This window comes from Magallana gigas, chromosome 2 (assembly GCF_963853765.1).
Source record: "Magallana gigas chromosome 2, xbMagGiga1.1, whole genome shotgun sequence".
In the NCBI taxonomy this organism is placed as follows: domain Eukaryota; kingdom Metazoa; phylum Mollusca; class Bivalvia; order Ostreida; family Ostreidae; genus Magallana; species Magallana gigas.
The window spans coordinates 47679363-47699867 of NC_088854.1; the positions used below are offsets into that span (position 1 = coordinate 47679363).

The 20505-nt window shown below is 35.0% G+C and overlaps 2 protein-coding genes across 2 annotated transcripts; one reads left to right on the plus strand and one right to left on the minus strand.

Annotated features, from left to right (window-relative positions):
* Positions 1–12146: 12146 nt before the first annotated feature.
* Positions 12147–13844, minus strand: LOC109618956 (anaphase-promoting complex subunit 13). Its single transcript, XM_034445000.2, has 2 exons — positions 13713–13844; positions 12147–13180 (listed from the first exon to the last, which is right to left on the minus strand). The coding sequence occupies exon 2, from the start codon at positions 13158–13160 to the stop codon at positions 12933–12935; it is 228 nt and encodes a 75-aa protein (XP_034300891.1). The 5' UTR covers positions 13161–13180; positions 13713–13844; the 3' UTR covers positions 12147–12932.
* Positions 13845–13875: 31 nt separating this feature from the next.
* On the plus strand, positions 13876–19646 carry LOC105329868 (persulfide dioxygenase ETHE1, mitochondrial). The gene is made up of 7 exons (XM_011431353.4): positions 13876–14112; positions 14621–14765; positions 15557–15742; positions 15873–15965; positions 17483–17572; positions 17843–17959; positions 18736–19646. The coding sequence occupies exons 1-7, from the start codon at positions 13876–13878 to the stop codon at positions 18801–18803; spliced, it is 936 nt and encodes a 311-aa protein (XP_011429655.3). The 3' UTR covers positions 18804–19646.
* Positions 19647–20505: the final 859 nt, after the last annotated feature.

The window sequence follows — 20505 nt, forward strand, 5'->3', positions numbered from 1 at the left end:
ACAATTGTAAGAAAGAAAAAAATATAAGATTTTGATTTTGTTATATCTTGATTTAATGAAAATTATACAAATGTACTTTGGATAATTTGACAAGTCGAAAACTTGACAAGGCTCCTTCCTTATAGCGTTCTTCAAAGTTTCAGAAGAATGGCACCCCAAATTCAAAAAAATGAGCTAAACATAGTTTCACAGTTAATAAACTAGGTTTATCTCCCGTAAACTATTCTTTTCGAGTTGTTAACTATGGTGAAAAAGAGGTACTGAGAGCAAGCTCACAAATGATAACCCACGCAAAGAAAATATCAAAACTGTAGTATTTCTCTATTAGAAAATAAGGGATGCTTCTTTTTCTTATAGTATAACAAAACTAAGAATCAGTGCTCATTCATTATTTATTGAAGCTGGTAGATATTCTAAACCTCCTATTCCAAAAGAAAAACGTCTGTGTAATTTTTTCAAATTGTTTATTGAAGATGAGAAACACTTTGTATGTATTGTTCAAAATATGACCAATGTAGATTGAATTATAATGATATATTTAATGTGAACACATATACAAATGTCAATCCCATTAAGGAACTTGTCAATCCTAAAAAAAAAAAAAAAAAGGATATGTTGTTTTCTAAAAAAACTGTTTCAACGCTAGAAAGGAAAGTCAACAATGAACACTTATACAATTTTATGAATACCAATAATAGTCTTCACACAAGCCTAGTTTTGTTCACCCAATGTTTTGTCCATTGCAGATGTATTAGTTGATGTTTAACTTTTGCATGCTATGTTTAATGTTTTGTTTTATTTAACTCATATTCATGACTGTATGCCGACATGGTAATTGTCAATAAATGAATTGAATTATAGTGACATTGAACTAGCAAAAATGACCAAAGTCAGGACATATTTCTACATTAGAACTTCTAATGTTTCTTTATAAAAAAAAAACTAGACTTTGACCCGTGCGTGCACGGGTTGACATCGTATATCGGACATTTACGAAATAGATACATCGACACACCTTATTATTGACATTTACATAACAAAGCTATAAGCCTACAATGATGCTATTAATTTCACTACACTTTCCTTAGTTTGAATCATCTAACTGTGTCTTGGGAAAGGCCCTCACCACAGTTAAAATGCCTCCCTTATACCCGTAATGTAGCAGAAAATTGCAGAATCGCTCCGGAACGAATTTGGAGAAAGTTAATGAATTTGCCTTGAAAATAACAGTTAAATTCATCACAACAAACCTTTTTGAGACTGCAATAACCTTTCAACTAAAAATTTTAATCCATAGAATGGAAGAATTCAACACCTTTTCACCAACGTACACGTATTTTCTTTGTAAAACTGGGTACGTAAGACATTATTCATTTTTACGATAAAACATATTTTATCTTCACTCTCCTAACAATTTTGCATGTAATCAAATATTTTTTGTCATCACGAAGACAAAAGTACGTACTTGAAAAGTTGAAATGTACATTATATTTGTTATTTTATACCTTCTCTCATAAGAAATCACTAAAATAAATGAACAGAATGTATAGCAAAAGTCCGATGAAAATTTACCAGTATTTGTATTATCATTTCTGGGTTTATTCATGCAGATGTGATATTCTGGAAAAATAAACTAAAGATCCCGTTAGGGTGAATGTATTGCGTAAGCGCAAGATTGTAAAATCCAAAAAATCCAGATGATTTCCGGGATTATTTGAGGAATTTTCGTTGATTATTAATTAGCTAAGCTTAACTGAGAGCAAATAAAAACAAATTGGTAATCTTCAAGTATCAATGATGTTTAAAATATATGAAACAAAAGACAGTATTCTTCAAATTTCTCGGTATTAAAAACCAAAAATTCGAGTCTATTTCTAATATAGTAGTATAGATATGGACCGGACACGAATTTTGCACAGACAGACAGACAGACAGACGGACGGACGGACAAGATGATTCCTTTATGTTCCCCCAAACTTTGTTTGCAAGGGATATAATGATTTGTTAACTTTAGTTTTCATTTGTAAAACCATATTTAATGGTTGTAAACTATAGTTGACGAATGTTAATCTAAGGGCGAATTAGGTGCTTTTTAACCAGTTTTGGTTTTGGTTAAAAGTTTGGAACTACTTAATAAACTTTTTGACTTTCAATCCGGTTTATCTCAGTTAAACTGATAAACAGTTTCACAAGTAGTTTGCCGGGTAGGGGATTTGGTTTTTAATAGGCACAAACATGCATGTCTGTATGGTTTTCCATGTTTATATTTGTATACAATGTAGGAACAAACCATGCATGTTTTGTAATTTATCTCCTCTTAATAAAGGAATAAAAATGTTTATGCTTTTTGTTTCTTTTGCTAAAATTCTGTTCTAATTCTTGCATCAGTAATTCCAAATACACATGGAAACATTGTAACACCAAAATATAGAATAAAAAGACAGACGATACATTCCTAATCCTAACAAAAATAAGGTGTTATGAACAAGCAATGTTAATATTTGATGCCCTTTCAGCTCCATTTTTAGCTCACCTGAGCTGAAAGCATCCTCAGGTAGTGTAGATTCATGTTTGTTCAAATCATGGTCCCCGGTGGTAGGGTGGGGCCACAATAGGGGGGATGGATTTTTACATAGGAATGTATAGAGATAATCTTAAAAATCTTCTTCTTAAAAGCTATTGGGCCAGGAAATCTTAAACTTTTGTTGAAGCATCCTCAGATAGTGTTGATTCAAGTTTGTTTAAATCATGGTCCCCAGGTGTAGGGCGGGGCCACAATGGGGGGGGGGATGAATTTTGTCATAAGTATATATCGAGAAAATCTTTAAAAATCTTCTTCTCACAAACTGTTAGGCAAGAAAAGCTTAATTTGGAAGGAAGTATCCTCAGATAGTTTAGATTCAAGTTTATTTTTAAAATCATGGTCCCTGTGGGTTGGGCGGGACCACAATGGGGGAAGCATTTTACATAGGAATATATAGATACAATCTTTAAAAATATTCTGGGAAAGTTTTTAGTCCAAAAAGCAGTAGCTTGTGTGAAACATGGGTTGTGCAGATTAAAATTTGATCAAACCATGATTCCCTAGAAACAAGAGGCCAATAGGCCTTAACCGTCACCTAAGTAGCATATAACCCACACACAAACTTGTCGAGGAGTCTCATATATTTATTTAATTGGGTTACATTCTTGAGTAGAAAAATTATAAATTTGTAATGACGACCACCTCCCTGCCTGAAATCTTTCAAAAAGAACTATGAAACCTATAATTTTGTCGAAAAACTTAAAGATCTGGTCTACAAAATCATGAATTCAGTTTTCCTTTCCGGAGTATGGGAGTAAAGAATATAATTTTTAAACATTATACGCATTAACACCTATACATGTATATCCATTTTGGCCCTGCCCTAGAGTCAAAACCCATACTCAAGGGGGCATGAACTTTAAAATTTTAGTTGAGGACTTTCTGGTAAACATAATTATAAAGTGAGTTTTTCATACAGTTTTTCATACAGATGTGTGAGAATAGAGAAGAAGAATTTAAAACATTATATGCATTAACACTATATTGCCATATTGCCCCCCCCCCTTATGTCCTGAACCCCTGGCCCATGGGCCATGAATTTCACAATTTAGTTAGAGGAGTTAGTGGACATCATAACCATGTATTCAGTTTTTTGCCCACATGTTTGGGAGTAAAGAAAAAGATTTAAGATTCAATACATATTTACTATATGGCCCTATTTGCCCCACCCTAGAGCCTAAACCACTGACACAGGGGTCATGAATTTCATAATTTTGGTAGAGGGCTTCATGGACATTTTTAACAAATATATATGGAGGTAGAGAAGATTTTTTAAGATTTAATACATTTTTACTATATGGCCATATTGGCCTCAACCTAGAGCCAGAATCCCTGACCCAGGGGCCATGAATTTCACAATTTTGCTAGAGGGCTTCATGGACATCATAACCATGCAACCAGTGTTTACCTCACATGTGTGGGAGTAGAGAAGAAGATTTTTGAAAATTTGGCTTTTTTTCCAATTTGGCCCCACTTGTAGTGCTCCGGGGGTGGTAAAGCCACAAATTTCACAATTTAAATTCCTCTTACCATAAGAATGCCTCGCAACAAAAATGGTAACAATTAGCCTTGTAGTTTTTAACAGGTTGGGCACAACCCCCTGTTTGGTGGTTTGAGTCCCATTTGGTGGTTAAATGCCCAAATGGTATACCTGTTTTACCTACCAAATGGGACTCATTTTTCGTTCATCGCGGATTACGTTTTTCTGAAGAAAAAGCGCATCGTGTTTACCACTTGGGCTAGTACTCTAACATGTTTTCTTCATAATAATACACTCGTTTAAAAATTAGAATGACCCAGGTTGAGTCTATTATGCTGACTAGTGCCAAACTGAAAAATATGAGGCTCCATACGGGATAAAAATAAAAAGTCTATCAAAACACTGGGGTTCAGTACAGGATAAATCCACTACATATGAAAACAACTTACACTACAGCAAATGTCAGCAATTACCAGGATTTGATTGTGACAGCTACTGAAAAATTAAAGTATCAATAAACCTGATGGGGTTTTTTTTAAATCATATGAAACAATATATATTTAACGAATCGTTGATTTTAAACCTATAAATATGTTCAATAATTGGAATATGTTGACTCAAACAGGCGTATACGTATCAAAACCTGCAAATACTGTCATTTTTTAGAACTTCAAGGCATTTTCTTTTATAGAGTGGGTCTGTGCTCCATATTTTTCTCATAGTCTAATTAATGTCTATTGGAAAAAAGACCGATTTCAATCAACAACAAGAGGCCCATGGGCCACATCGCTCACCTGAGAAACAATGGGTATGATAAAATCAGCTTAATGGAGTCATAATACAAACTATCTGGACAGTGTACAATAATACATAATACATACTTTGTATTTACACTACCTGAGGATGCTTTCACACAAGTTTCAGCTTTCCTGGCTGATTAGTTTCTGAGAAGAAGATTTTTAAAGATTTACTCTATATATTCCTATGTAAAACTTCGATCCCCCATTGTGGCCCCACCCTACCCCCGGGGGCCATGATTTTCACAACATTGAATCTACACTACCTGAGGATGCTTCCACACAAGTTTCAGCTTTCCTGGCTGATTAGTTTCTGAGAAGAAGGTTTTAAAAGATTTACTCTATATATTCCTATGTAAAACTTCGATCCCCCATTGTGGCCCCACCCTACACCCAGGGGTCATGATTTTCACAACTTTGAATCTACACTACCTGAGGATGCTCTCCACAAGTGTCAGCTTTGCTGGCTGATTAGTTACTGAGAAGAAGATTTTAAAAGATTTACTCTATATATTCCTATGTAAAAATTCGATCCCCCATTGTGGCCCCACCCTACCCCCGGGGGCCATGATTTTCACAACTTTGAATCTTCACTACCTGAGGATGCTTTCACACAAGTGTCAGCTTTCCTGGCTGATTAGTTTCTGAGAAGAAGATTTTAAAGATTTACTCTATATATTCATATGTTAAACTTTAACCCCCCCCCCCATTGTGGCCCTACCCTACCCCCAGGGATCATAACTTTCACAACTTTGAATTTACACTACCTGAGGATGCTTCCACACAAGTTTCAGCTTTGCCGGCTGATTAGTTTCTGAGAAGAAGATTTTAAAAGATTTACTCTATATATTCCTATGTAAAACTTCGATCCCCCATTGTGGCCACACCCTACTCCCGAGGGCCATGATTTTCACAACTTTGAATCTTAACTACCTGAGGATGCTTCCACACAAGTGTCAGCTTTCCTGGCTGATTAGTTTATGAGAAGAAGATTTTTAAAGATTTACTCTATATATTCCTATGTAAAACTTCGATCCCCCATTGTGGCCCCACCCTACACCCGGGGGTCATGATTTTCACAGCTTTGAATCTACATTACCTGAGGATGTTTCCACACAAGTGTCAGCTTTCCTGGCCGATTAGTTTCTGAGAAGAAGTTTTTAAAGATATACTCTATATATTCATATGTTAAACTTCGACCCCCCATTGTGGCCCCACCCTACCCCCGGGGGTCATGATTTTCAAAATTTTGTATCTACTCTACCTGAGGATGCTTCCACACAAGTTTCATCTTTCCTGGTCTTATGGTTCATGAGAAGAAGATTTTTGAAAATTTCTCGAAAATTTTCATCAATTCCTAATTATCTCCCTTTGCAAAAGAGGGTGATCCTTAATTTTCACAACTTTGAATCCCCTTAGGCTAAGGATGATTTGTGCCAAGTTTGGTTGAAATTGGCTCAGTGGTTCTTGAGAAGATGTTGAAAATGTGAAAAGTTTACGGACAGACGGACAGACGAACAGACGGACAGACGGACAGACAGGCAGACAGACGACAGACAAAATGTGATCAAAATAGCTCACTTGAGCTTTCAGCTCAGGTGAACTAAAAACATGGAGAGATGACCCACTAAACATTAAAAATATCATTTTGTATCCCAAAAATTGAACGCTTTGAAAAAATAATACAAGTCCGGTAGTTCGTGGCCAAAATCACACATAATATTTAAAAAGCCCACTTTGTTGTCCCCCGCCGCAACGCGGAGCGGGGACATAGAAATGCCGGGCGTTCGTCCGTGCGTCCGTGCGTCCGTGTTTCCGTCCGTCACACTTTTTTGTAAGCGCTCTCATGCCTACAAATTTTGACGGATTTTCATTAAATTTATACCAAATGTTTATACCACAAATACTTTGGTCAAGTTCGAAAATTAGCATTGGTCGATACGTTTTGTTGGAGTTATAAGACTTTGACCACAATAATGACTCCGTTTTATCCAAAAATTGACCTTGTAAGCGCTCTAATGCCTACAAATTTTGACGGATTTACATGAAATTTATACCAAATGTTTATACCACTAATACCTTGGTCAAGTTCCTAACTCAGCCTTGGTCGATACTTTTTGTTGGAGTTATGGGACTTTGACCACAATAATTACTTCATTATTATATCAAAATTGACCTTGAAAGTGCTTTCATGCCTACAAATTTTAAGATATTCATAAAATTTATACCAAATGTTTTATGCTCACACAGCTGGAGGGGGCATATTGTTTTACTCCTTTCCGTCTGTAATTCAGTACAAACGTGCGTCTGTTTGTCCATCTATATACTGTTATATTTACATTTTCCAGTGTCTTTACCTGTGATAACACTACGTATCGATTTTGTACTATATAACCCATAATACAAATGACGCCAAATTGAGGCGCCAGCGGGGTTTGCTTATTCATATTTAAATATTTAATCGTACGATGGCTTAAAATTATATAAATATAATTAATAAGGAATCATTCTTTGAATATTATGAGGTGATAATTTCGGTCGGGCGTGATCAAATCTATCATAAAGCACTTCGGGCTTTATTGGATTTGATCACGCCCCGACCAAAATTATCACCTCATAATACTCAAAGAATGATTCCTTATTCCTTATATATCGCACTCCGGCCCATCTTCGAATATATTGCTAGTTTATTAACATCTGAAGACATCAGAGATATATGTAATAATTCACCGGCGGGGGACACAGGAATTCTAATTCTTGTTGTGTCTGAAATGGTTCAGTGGTTACTTAGAGTACCTGACATACGCTAACCTTATATATCTAGGGTTTTTATGTTATGGGTTCGATACCACCAAAATTTCCGACAATATTTTTTTTTTCTTATTTTTTTGTTAAAAATATTAAAAACTAACTCTACTTAGAAATTTTGCTTTTGCAAACTTGTATTATAATATATTTGAATAGATTTAATTGGGGAAAAATAAATTCAAAATAGTATTTCACTACTAAACCGAATGGGCATTTGCGCCATCTTATTCCCCCATCTTCTTTACATTTGTTAACTGATTAAAAGGTTTGAAATACTATTATTCATGCCTTTGATAAGATAATTAGTTTTACCTAATAGATGTTATTACATGTAATCCTACAGTTAATGGTTCATTCAAGTTGTATCACAGGCACATGAATTAATATATTTTTCTGATAATAAAATACCATATCCATTACCTAGCAAAGAGTATATTTTTCATTATGAGAAAAATACATAAAGTCATTTTTTTTGCTTTTGAGTCGCATAAACCATGTTTCAAAACAGGAGATTGTTACAAAGTTGCATCATATATTTACATGAACATGTATATATTATTAACCTATGAATCTATTACTAGTAATGTTATCAAAGATAGCCGTCTTTGTTTAGTGGGAATTATGCGACATCTGTGCAGTGCTACACAAAATTTGTTTATAAACATGAACGTATATATTAATGATGAAACTTATTTTCAATTGAGATCATTTTATGCAAGTAACAACTCGTTATGTTCCAGCTTGGTTCAATCCTATACCTATATAGTTTGAATAAATTAAAGAACCCTCAGTTAAAATAGTTTTATTTGTTCGAGAAACCCACTACGTGAATTACATTTGGTCCCAATTTGGGACCAAAACTTACATGAAGTTGACAACAGGCTGTAACAGTCTTGGTTGCTTTGGTGATAAGGTATTTCTTGTCATCATTTAGAAATAGCATTCTGGAGAAATGGCCAAGAAAGTATTTATTACCTTTTATGAGAAAATAAAGGGTCACATATATGTATTTGTTTCATCTGGGTTTTTTTTTTTTTTTAGAAAAAGTTACTCTTGCAAAATGAACGTAAATTTCTCTGGTAGAATTTTTGAGAAATTATCGTGACAAAAGAAGCACCTTTATTTATTGTTTTATATTCTTGATATATTATACTTTCAAGTTTGTTGTTATATATATACGTATATGTTTTTTCTCTGAAAATAAAATATAGTATTTTCTGATTAGTGTGTGATTTTTATTTTAGAATTTATATAATAATTATGCACTTCATTATTTTCTCCGAACATGTGAACTGCTCGATGCATTCGATCAATTATAATTATTTTTATATCACAAGGTATATATAATGTTTTATGAAAATTTACATTAGATAATAAACAATTTTGACGTATTTTGTAGCAGAGGGTTTGTGCACCTTAAAATTAATAGCATCAGAAAAGAATCAACACTGCAGTTTACATCCAAAGATAGCTGACCGTTATACATGCATTTAGAGTATCTTTGAACTAGTCCATCAATACCAGTTGGATCATCGAGTCCTGACTCCATGATAAAGGATGATATCCCTAAACATATGAAAAACGGCCCCCTTTATACATGTACATTGAATTATAGAAAATCTATCATGCTTTTGATAATAATAAAATTCAAAGTTGTGAAAATCATGGCCCCCGGGGGTAGGGTGGGGCCACAATGGGGGATCGAATTTTTACATAGGAATATATAGAGTAAATCTTTTAAAATCTTCTTCTCAGTAACTAATCAGCCAGCAAAGCTGACACTTGTGGAAAGCATCCTCAGGTAGTGTAGATTCAAAGTTGTGAAAATCATGACCCCTGGGTGTAGGGTGGGGCCACAATGGGGGATCGAAGTTTTACATAGGAATATATAGAGTAAATCTTTTAAAACCTTCTTCTCAGAAACTAATCAGCCAGGAAAGCTGAAACTTGTGTGGAAGCATCCTCAGGTAGTGTAGATTCAATGTTGTGAAAATCATGGCCCCCGGGGGTAGGGTGGGGCCACAATGGGGGATCGAAGTTTTACATAGGAATATATAGAGTAAATCTTTAAAAATCTTCTTCTCAGAAACTAATCAGCCAGGAAAGCTGAAACTTGTGTGAAAGCATCCTCAGGTAGTGTAAATACAAAGTATGTATTATGTATTATTGTACACTGTCCAGATAGTTTGTATTATGACTCCATTAAGCTGATTTTATCATACCCATTGTTTCTCAGGTGAGCGATGTGGCCCATGGGCCTCTTGTTGTTGATTGAAATCGGTCTTTTTTCCAATAGACATTAATTAGACTATGAGAAAAATATGGAGCACAGACCCACTCTATAAAAGAAAATGCCTTGAAGTTCTAAAAAATGACAGTATTTGCAGGTTTTGATACGTATACGCCTGTTTGAGTCAACATATTCCAAGTATTGAACATATTTAAAGGTTTAAAATCAACGATTCGTTAAACAGTTAAATATATATTGTTTCATATGATTTAAAAAAAACCCATCAGGTTTATTGATACTTTAATTTTTCAGTAGCTGTCACAATCAAATCCTGGTAATTGCTGACGATAGAAAATATGAAAATAAACGAATTAAGCAGATCGGACGACTCTTATCACGTGGCTTTTAGGCTTGACCAAATATGCAAAAATCTTTTTCTCTACTCCCACACGTGAGAAATAAACCAAATGGTTATGATATACAAAAAGTTCTCTACCATAATTGAGAAATGTGTGGTCCCTGTGTCAGGGATTCAGGTCCTAGAGTAAGGCTAATATGGCCATATCAAACTTGTATTAAATCTTAAAAAATCTTCTTCTCTACTCCCATATATATTTGTTAAAAACTAAGTGCAGGGTATGATGATTGCACATGTGTTTTTACTAAAGGTAATTGCTGTGTGTCATCCATATAAAAGAATTTTAACTTTATCTTGAATGCTTAATGGTAAATTGTTACTTCGCAGTATTGAATTGAATGTGTTCTATTTTAAGAAATATACTTTTATATCTTGGGCATTGTATATTTGTAGAAAAAGCTGTATGCATTTTGTCTGCATTATAAATGAAACCGTGAATATTATAAAAGATTGAACATTAAAGGCCTGCAAACCTCTTATTACCAAAAGTTTTCAATTTTTTGGCCCCTGAAGTTAAGGTACAGATAATCAGAGATTCCTCCGACTCTTGCCCCCCCCCCCCCTGTCACATTTTAATTAATGTTAAAATAAAACGGGGGTAACACCCAGAGGAGTCTCAGATTAGGGTTTAGCCTTTTAAATGAGGCTTAAAATGCAAACAGACTCTCTGACATGTCTAAGGGGCCGTCAGGGCTATGGTACTCGGGTAAATGTCAAGGCATGTGGGCCTCATTCAGGGAAGTTAACATATGAGCCCATTGAGGTACATTTTTCGCCTTTCATATATCTATACAGATTTTGACATAATACATTGACCAGCTGAAGGCGAAAAATGAACCTGAATGCACTGGTGTATTTTAAAGTGTAACGGGATGGGAGAAATAATAACGGACCAGACCGGGTTTCGAACCCGGGCCCCCTGAATCTCTAGTCAGGTGCTCTACCAACTGAGCTATCTGGCACCGGTATTCGAACCGGTCTGACCGTCACATTCCTCCCCCCTTAAATGATCTTCGTCCCCGAAGATCACCCCAGGCTCTTCCCCTGGCAGGAGTTCACCTGTCAGTTCCAGGGGTTGGTAACGGCACCAAATGTAACGGGATGGGAGAAATAATGACGGACCAGACCGGGTTTCGAACCCGGGCCCCCTGAATCTCTAGTCAGGTGCTCTACCAACTGAGCTATCTGGCGCCGGTATTCGAACCGGTCTGACCGTCACATTCCTCCCCCCTTAAATGATCTTCGTCCCTGAAGATCACCCCCAGACTCTTCCCCTGGCAGGAGTTCACCTGTCAGTTCCAGGGGTTAGTCACGACACCAAATGTAACGGGATGGGAGAAATAATAACGGACCAGACCGGGTTTCGAACCCGGGCCCCCTGAATCTCTAGTCAGGTGCTCTACCAACTGAGCTATCTGGCACCGGTATTCGAACCGGTCTGACCGTCACATTCCTCCCCCCTTAAATGATCTTCGTCCCCGAAGATCACCCCAGGCTCTTCCCCTGGCAGGAGTTCACCTGTCAGTTCCAGGGGTTGGTAACGGCACCAAATGTAACGGGATGGGAGAAATAATGACGGACCAGACCGGGTTTCGAACCCGGGCCCCCTGAATCTCTAGTCAGGTGCTCTACCAACTGAGCTATCTGGCGCCGGTATTCGAACCGGTCTGACCGTCACAAAAGGCTTTCAAATGTGGTGCAGTGCTAAAAGTCTATGAAGATAGAATGTAAACAGTGTACCCCTACCATAGATAATGATTCATATCCCCCATCTGATTGTTTTTACTTTGGTAAGAAAGGGGTTCTATCAAAGATTAAAAACATGCAAAAAGATTAAAAAATTTATTTTCTTCTGGGGCCCTATTTCATATCATCCTTTGTATCAACTTTTAATCACTAATGTTTGGAATGTCATACCTGACCTGCTGTACCCAGACTAGGCTTGATTTGGGCGTTCGTCAAGATGGCTGGCTTATTATTAAAAGAAGAAACTTGAAGTCTTTACAAGCTCGGTACGATACACATCAGTAGTTACTTTAATCATGTTAAGTCTGCATGAGTAAGGAATGACCAACATTTACTTCAACCTCCAACAAACTTCTATTTAGTCCAAAAACCTACACAAGCATCCAGATAGTACAGATCAAGATATATACGTGAGGAAAAACTTTGTAATTCACATGATTTTGATATTTTACTTGCAAGGAAACTAAAATATTTGCATTGTTTTGAACATGACATCCTATCAAAACTACCCGGCGGTAATGTTCAGCAAATGGCTTGGCAAATCTAATGTTTTTAAAGATGCTATTCATTGATTTTTATCTGATAGCTACAGAACTGCATACCAGTTGTACTGCACAACAAATACAACAATATAAAAACCCAACAAATCATATCAAAGGATTACAATACACTGGTTCTGTATTTTTAAGTTGCGATGACTAGCAAAATCTGAAACTGTTCCAAATGTCTTGTCTGGAACTGGGTAAAATATAGAACAATGCTTCCAGTCTCTGGATCAATTTGTTTAACAAAGATAATCCAGGCACCTTGACTGTTGATGTGTAATTCACATCCTGTCCACAAAGTTGATACATGTATATGGCCACGAGTCAGTTATTGGTGGTAGCTGGGGGCTGGTCATGTAGAGCAGACAAGGCCAGGTCACTCCATTTCTGCTCCTGTTCCTTCAGTGTTTCATTGGTGGGGCCGTTATCTGGCTCTATCTCGGGAAGTTCCATCTGGGGAACAGCCACCTCTTCCATAGGGAGTTTGTCATCTCGCCATTTTTCATCTACTAGCTCCATGAGACGACCATCTCGAGCAACTTGGCTGTCCATCACTGCCTATCTCATTAGATCTAAGTAAATCACATCAAACAAGATGTACACATATGTGCATATATTGTTGGAATTAACACTGTTATTTGCTATAATAATTGTTATACTTTAATAATTTTTACACTATTCATTGGCATGTCTTTCTCTTGTAAATTATAATAATATGTCATATACTTTTCTGTCCTGGACTCTGAATTAGATATAGTAAAATTATCTATATTCTGTATATTTATACAGGTTTTTTTCTTTATGCAAAAAATGAAATTTAAATGAATAATTTTAAACCAGGCCAAAAGATGCTATATAAATATCATTATAGAGAGAACGCATTTTTAAAATATGGTTTCTTATTGATTTAGGCAGCATGAGGATATGTTTTATTTACCATTCTGTATAAAAAGAAAGTGAAAGTAGAACGTGAAATATTGGGTGCAACAATGTCCTTCGATTTGAATAACATGTTCACAATCACGTAGTATCAGCTGAGAATTATATTCTGACTATTAAAATCTGTAATATTTTACGTATATTTCGTCAACTCTATATACTTACATCGGGTGTACGTGAAACGTGACAAGCCTAATTGAACCCCGTGCTGTGTCCTCAAGACCTGATTCACGGCGGCTTCTGCGCAGACGCAACCTCGAAGTTAGTAAACAAGATCACTTCGGGATTAGATTTAGGGTAGGATATTGTGTAAGGTTATTCGCATAGAATGGCAACATGCCGAGCTAGGTTATTCTGTGGTTTGAATATTCGTGGACTACACTGTTCCGTCAACAAGTGTACACCGCTGTCAGCAGTCAGGAAGCTGCACACAAACGGGCAAAAATCGCGTGCCGAGCTTCCTCGACTTTCAAACCTTGTTCTACATCAAAGACGCAGTGATTGCCAATTTTCTAGGAGTATGTCGGGATTTGTTGGAAAAGACAAGGACATTGTCTTCAGACAAGTAAGTTAAACTTATAGTTAAGAAATACTAGGGAAAAGTGCCAAGTTACGACAGTTCTAAACACAGTTTTCATGAACTGAAGGATGAAGATATACATGTAATTGTAACGTTTGCTGTTCCAAAGTTCTGTTGCATACATAGCAATAAACAGATCAGAACATTTATGGATCTCATACAAATTAAAGTCTTAGATTGTTCATTTAATGTAATATAAGATTGCCAAGAGAGTAAACAATAGCATGTTCATGATAGGTATACATGTATACAACAAATAAAGCTTGGACCAAATAAATTCACGCAAGGTATTTTAACAGTTTAATATTTTTAAAAAACCAACTGTATTGCCCATGTTGTACCACCCATGCCTCAAAATTCATATGATAAACATGCACTTTTCTTTAAGCATATTAATGAAATTTACACTATCAAGCAAAAGATTTCTAGTTGAAATGGTTGAAATATTTTAAAAGATCACAATACAATTTTTGGCTACATTGCTTATTTTCAGTTGCTTGAGTACAAGTCCTTTACATATTCCTATCTTGTCGCGGATCCAGACACAAAGGAAGCCATCCTTATTGACCCTGTCATTGAAACAGTACCCAGAGATAGCAAAATAGTCAAGGACCTTGGACTCAACCTCAAATACGCAAGTAAACCCACTTTTAAGTCGATCAAAACTATTCAATCCTTAGAGCAGTTATATTATACTACAGTATAAATGTTTCGTAGTTTTAAAGTACTGTCTGCCTCATTTGTGCATATCATTCCAAGACTAAAAATGACAACACCTGCACATGATCTCGAGCTGAGTCACTTAACTATAAATTATCAAGTAAATTTGCTCTATAATTTGGGTTAAAACAGCTATCTGCCATAAGGAGGAGACTAGATTTTGACCTAGATCACAGATAGGAAATTCAGCCAAACTAATTCTGACTCATGGTCACCAAATGCATATCTCAAGAAGGATCTCCTTATAAGTTACAGTAATTTAATGATAATACATGTTGCAGATCAGTGCAACCATGAGCAATTATTTTCAATATAATATAATAATATATTGTGTGTGACCAATAAATGTCGATCTCCCTGGGTTATGACTGTCCTTGAAGTCATGATGTTTTGACCTATTGTCCACCATTACCTTGCCCCAAAATTTTAACTTTGCCATTATTGACATGCTGTATTTGACCTAGTTGTATGGTCCATGTAATTGTCCAGAGAGTTCTCTGTTGAAGGTAGTGGTTTTTTTTTTACTCCCATACTTGAATCATGCTGAATTTGACATACATGCATATATATAACTATATTCTCTGTTCAGAGATCCCTCTTTGGCCTCATTTTGTTTAACCTTCTTCTGGAATTCATGCTGTATTTGACCTATTTTTCACTATTCCTTGTCCAAAGGGTCCTCAGTAGCAGCATTTTATTTGACTTTCAGTTAATACCCATGTCCATGCTGATCACATCACTGGCACAGGGTTCCTTAAGAAGCAGTTCCCGACGTGCAAGAGTGCCATCTCTACCGCTAGTAAAGCTGATGCAGACATTAAGCTGAAAGAAGGGGATAAGCTGACCTTTGGGAAATACGAGCTTGAAGTCAGAAGTACTCCGGGCCATACTAATGGTAAGATCTATGGGGCTGTTGACTACATGGGAATGATATATCTGAGGAAAGATTTTTTTTTGTAGTTTTATTCAGCTTTAAAATTCATTTTTAGTAAGAAATGTTTGAACTTTTTGTGTATTTCTGACAGGTTGTATCACTTACGTGTGGCACGAAAAAGAAATGGCGTTCACAGGGGATGCCCTCTTAGTGAGGGGCTGTGGACGGACAGATTTTCAAGAAGGTAAAAAAAAACCCAACAAATTGCGTCAAGTTAATCTGTATACATACATGTACCAGGTATGTTTATATTGTTTTAATGGAACATTGTTGTTATTTAAGGAGAGGATATTTTTGTTTATAAGGAATAAATTTTATTGTCAAATATTAGCCTACAACATTCTTAACACTAAACCATAAGATATGCAACCTTTTTATGTTTCCGAGAGACACTCTGTGCAGAAATTGTTCCCTTTAAACAAACTTAAATCCCTTAAATCCTCAAATGGTATTGATTTTCACTACTACCTTTAGGTGACCAAGAGGAATGTAAATCAAAAACTGACTTCAACACACTTTAATATTTAGGCAAATTTATCAAATGATTGCTTGTATAAATTTTTTTTTATTTCTATATGAAAAAAAAAATTGTCAAGAATAACAAGAGGCCCAGTGGACACATTGCTCACCTGAGCAATAATAGCCATAACTAATTCAAAATATCTTGACAATTTAGTAGAATGCATCTTAATTGTTTCAAAAGATCTCCAAAGGACTATATATGATAAGGTCCTAAAATGGCCCCCTAAAATGAACTTCATCATTTTACTGTAATTCTTTGTTTTCTTAGTACAGATATGTATGTGATGTGTTGACATAATATTCATTTTGGTTCAAGTGCCCACAATTTAGAAATATGACATTGTAAAGACAACCTTTTCCTGCCATTTTTGCATTTTTAGCGTAAAACAGCTTGTTTTCAAGCAGTTTTTCCTTCCGAAAACATATAGCACATTCTTGAACAAATAAAATATTTTAATCAGAGATGTATCTAGCCAAGACTAATAAGTGACAAAAAAATTTTCCTTGTTCAAGCATGCGCTCTATATTTCCCATTCGTAAATAGATAAGAAAAATGTCATTTTTTGGCTGATTTTGATTGAATTATAGAAATGACGTCACTTCTGACGTCATATACTGCCAGTGAGTGCAAATAAATAGATGAAAATATATTTTATATCAACTTCTCTAAAAAATTAGTTGGCATTTTATTGTACCCGAAACACTTAAAAAACGGCAAAATATGGGGGCAAAATTTAATTTTATCATATATAGTTCTTTTCTGCACATATTTTTATGTTAAATATCCAGCCCCTTATGATGTTTTAGGTTTTGTTTTTTACAGAGGGTTCTGATTAAGCTGATAGTCAATTTGTCAGAGAAAAATTAAGATTTCCATATGTAAAAATTCAACTTCTTATTGAACTTTCAGCTCAAATGAGCTTAATACCTCATCGGATAATACACTTATTAATGCAGATGAAACAAGCTGAGTTTTTTTTTGGCTGAGATTGATCACTTTTCTGTAAATTTCTATGAATTTATAGGCCTACTATAGTGCATGAACATAATTTTCTGACAGAAATGAACAACTTTTATCAATATAAAGGAAACGATTAGTCAATTAAAAAATCTCACTTTGCAGTGACAATGTTCTTTTTTATATCTATAGACTGATGATTTTGATTTTCTGAATTTCAGGAAGTTCGGAGACTCTATACAATTCTGTACATAGCAAGATCTTCTCTCTCCCTCCAAACTATACACTGTATCCTGCTCATGATTACACAGGTAATGTCTTATATTTCTGTTGTCAACAGTAATTCTGACACATTTACTCTAATAAGTTTTCTGAGTTTTAGATTGACTTATCTTGGTGGCTACTGTATGTTTTTTTTTTAAGGGCAAATCTATGAATATGTGGATGATTGAACAACTCAATTAATTACTCTTCTCAAAATCTTTGAATTTCGAAACAATATGTTTACATGTGTAATTTTACTAAAGTTGTTTATACGTATTGATGCTTACCACATGTTGATTATGTGTACCGCTAATTAGGTCAAACCAGCACCACTGTTGAAGAGGAAAAGATGATGAATCCACGCCTGACCAAATCGAAGGAGGAATTTGTAAAGATAATGAAAGAACTGAACTTGCCATATCCAAAACAAATAGGTGAGAAATATGTCAGTGTATGATAAAACTTCAGTCTGCTTTAGATAGAAAAGAGACATCACATTATTATAGATAACTATTGTGGCATCACTACAACAACCACCATTCATTATACATGTACTGTATCTATAATCTATTATTGGTACCTCTTTGTCTTTTGCAAACAAATAGATGAAAACACCTGCTTTTTTACCTGAGTAAAGTATACTGTGATATACATGTATTTTCTGTGGTAAGTCCACATTCTATTTTCCTACCCTTTCATCTCAAAATTTTTCTGGTTTCAACCAGACTGTGGCATTTAGTTCAACTCTGATAACAATGAGTCAAACTTGTTTATCTAATGAAAATACTGCCACTAATGAAATCTGCTTTAGCATAATAAACAATTATTTTATACAGAACAAGGTAATTTTAGTGTCCCTCTTCAAATTTTACTACGGGTTTTCCTTTAGCTTCATCTTGCCAAATAGTTGCCGTCTTTGGGAAGAAAATATTTGCTTTTGTCTTCATATCCTGCCCAGTAAATAGGTTTATATATAAAATGTAGAGATACATGTACTGGAGATATACATCTGTCATTTCTATATCAACCATGGTAATATTTTACAATTATGTACAACCTTTGATTTATCATCATTCGAAACCATTGTGGTGTAAGTACATATGCATGTTCAGTCTCCAGTAATGATGGACCCTTAAATGCCATGTATACCCTGTAGGCCTGTACCCTTTTACAAAATTTGCAAAATATACATAATTTTTTTTATTTTAAGACAAAGCCTTGCCTGCCAATTTGGTCTGTGGTTTGTACAATCTTCCGGAGGAGTTCTCGAAGGGTTAGGCCACCAACACATAGGGCTTCAAAAGCAAAGTTTGTACCGTACAGGCTATTGTACAAGCCGGTCAGGAGAACAGTCTGTGTCAGCTGTTTATTTACACCAGTCCGTGAACTTTTTAATTTTCATTGGTTGATTTAAGTTAATGAGATGTATGATTGAATCACATTCAACAGACTTTACACCTGTGTGTGTTATTTTCTAAGAATTTAACATTTTACTTTATAGTAGAGCTTGAATTATGTACATAGTTCCTTAAATTAAGGCCTTTAAGGTTCTGTGTTATAGTCTGTGATAAATTATAAACTTACAATTGAACAAGAATTTTTTTGATTCTCATCAATTTTTAAAATACATGTATTGAAATGTCAATTGTTATATTGTATACAAAAATGCATTCTAATGCATCATCTGGATGTTAGTACATTTTTTTCTGCATGCTCCAGATGTTAAAAAATGAAGCTTAGCTTTGACAAATCACCTGTTAATCTTCGTTCTTTTATATTTGTAATTTTGCATTGACAATATATATATTTTTTGTTTGCATTGTGCAATTCATTCCGACATAATGAATCTTCACCTACCAGTATACTATGTATGTTGGTAATAGATGCTGTAAGCAGAATATTTTATCTCTCATTTTTAACAATCAATTTACCTCCAAAATCAAATTCAGGAAATTATGCTTGCAATTAATGATGATTTCTACATAATGTAAATTTTCATTGCCAAATGCACAAATCCTTTCATAAGCTACTCTTCTTATAACTAATGGCATGTATACAGTGTGGTTTTTATTGCAATATTTGTAATACAAACTGATATAGTATTAAAAATTAATTATTCCAGTGTTGGTTTCTTGTAATTTATGTTCTTGGAAATCCTTTTGTTGCCTTCCTAAACATGCCAGCTTTAAAATATTTCAGCAGCCCCAAGTACATTCATCTTCCCAAAATTTATACATGTGTATGTAATTTGACTATGAAAAATTCAATTAGAAAAAAAACATCAACTAGTATTTGGATCTGTAAATTTATTAAATTAACTCATTACTTACAAAAAAGACAAAAAACAACAACATGGAAACCTCTCTCTCTCTCTCTCTCTCTCTCTCTCTCTCTCTCTCTTATTTACAATTAAAAATGCAAATTCACTAAATATTCCAATTTACTCTTGAGTTAATTGACTCATGTACTTTTTCAGATGATGATTAACTGAAGAATTGCACAGGATGTGTTTCTTTGTTGAAAACATAACTTTTGCAAATGTATGCCTACATAGTAGTTAATGTAATTAACAACCAAATTAGAGTTAAAAATTATGCAAATGGACACTTAATCAACATGTTTGGAGGAACTTTACATCCCTTTTGAAGATCGAGGATGCCTTTAGAATCCAAAATAATGTTCTGACATGGTCCACTAGCTGATTACTTCTCCAATTTCTACCTATAGAAATACAACATTGAAAGTAGGAGAATGAATCTCTTATTATGCCTTTACAACCATTTGACAACTGACCTGAGATACTCTTTTATCTTACAAGTCGATAAATCTCCATCCATTGCACAAACTGTACCTCTTCCATGCACCATGAGAACAAAAAGGGCCCATTTCTTACAAATGTACATGCATTCTCAAAGCTTACCATTATTCTGACTTCTACCGGTAATAGAATTATATTATTGTGGAATTAGAAAACGTTTTC

Excerpts from the sequence above, each read along its gene's own strand:
- LOC109618956 (XM_034445000.2), bottom strand. The coding sequence starts at position 13,160 with ATGGACAGCCAAGTTGCTCGAGATGGTCGTCTCATGGAGCTAGTAGAT.
- LOC105329868 (XM_011431353.4), top strand. The coding sequence starts at position 13,876 with ATGGCAACATGCCGAGCTAGGTTATTCTGTGGTTTGAATATTCGTGGA. Across the intron at positions 15,743-15,872 it reads TACTCCGGGCCATACTAATG|GTTGTATCACTTACGTGTGG; the intron begins GTAAGATCTATG and ends TATTTCTGACAG. Across the intron at positions 15,966-17,482 it reads ACGGACAGATTTTCAAGAAG|GAAGTTCGGAGACTCTATAC; the intron begins GTAAAAAAAAAC and ends TCTGAATTTCAG.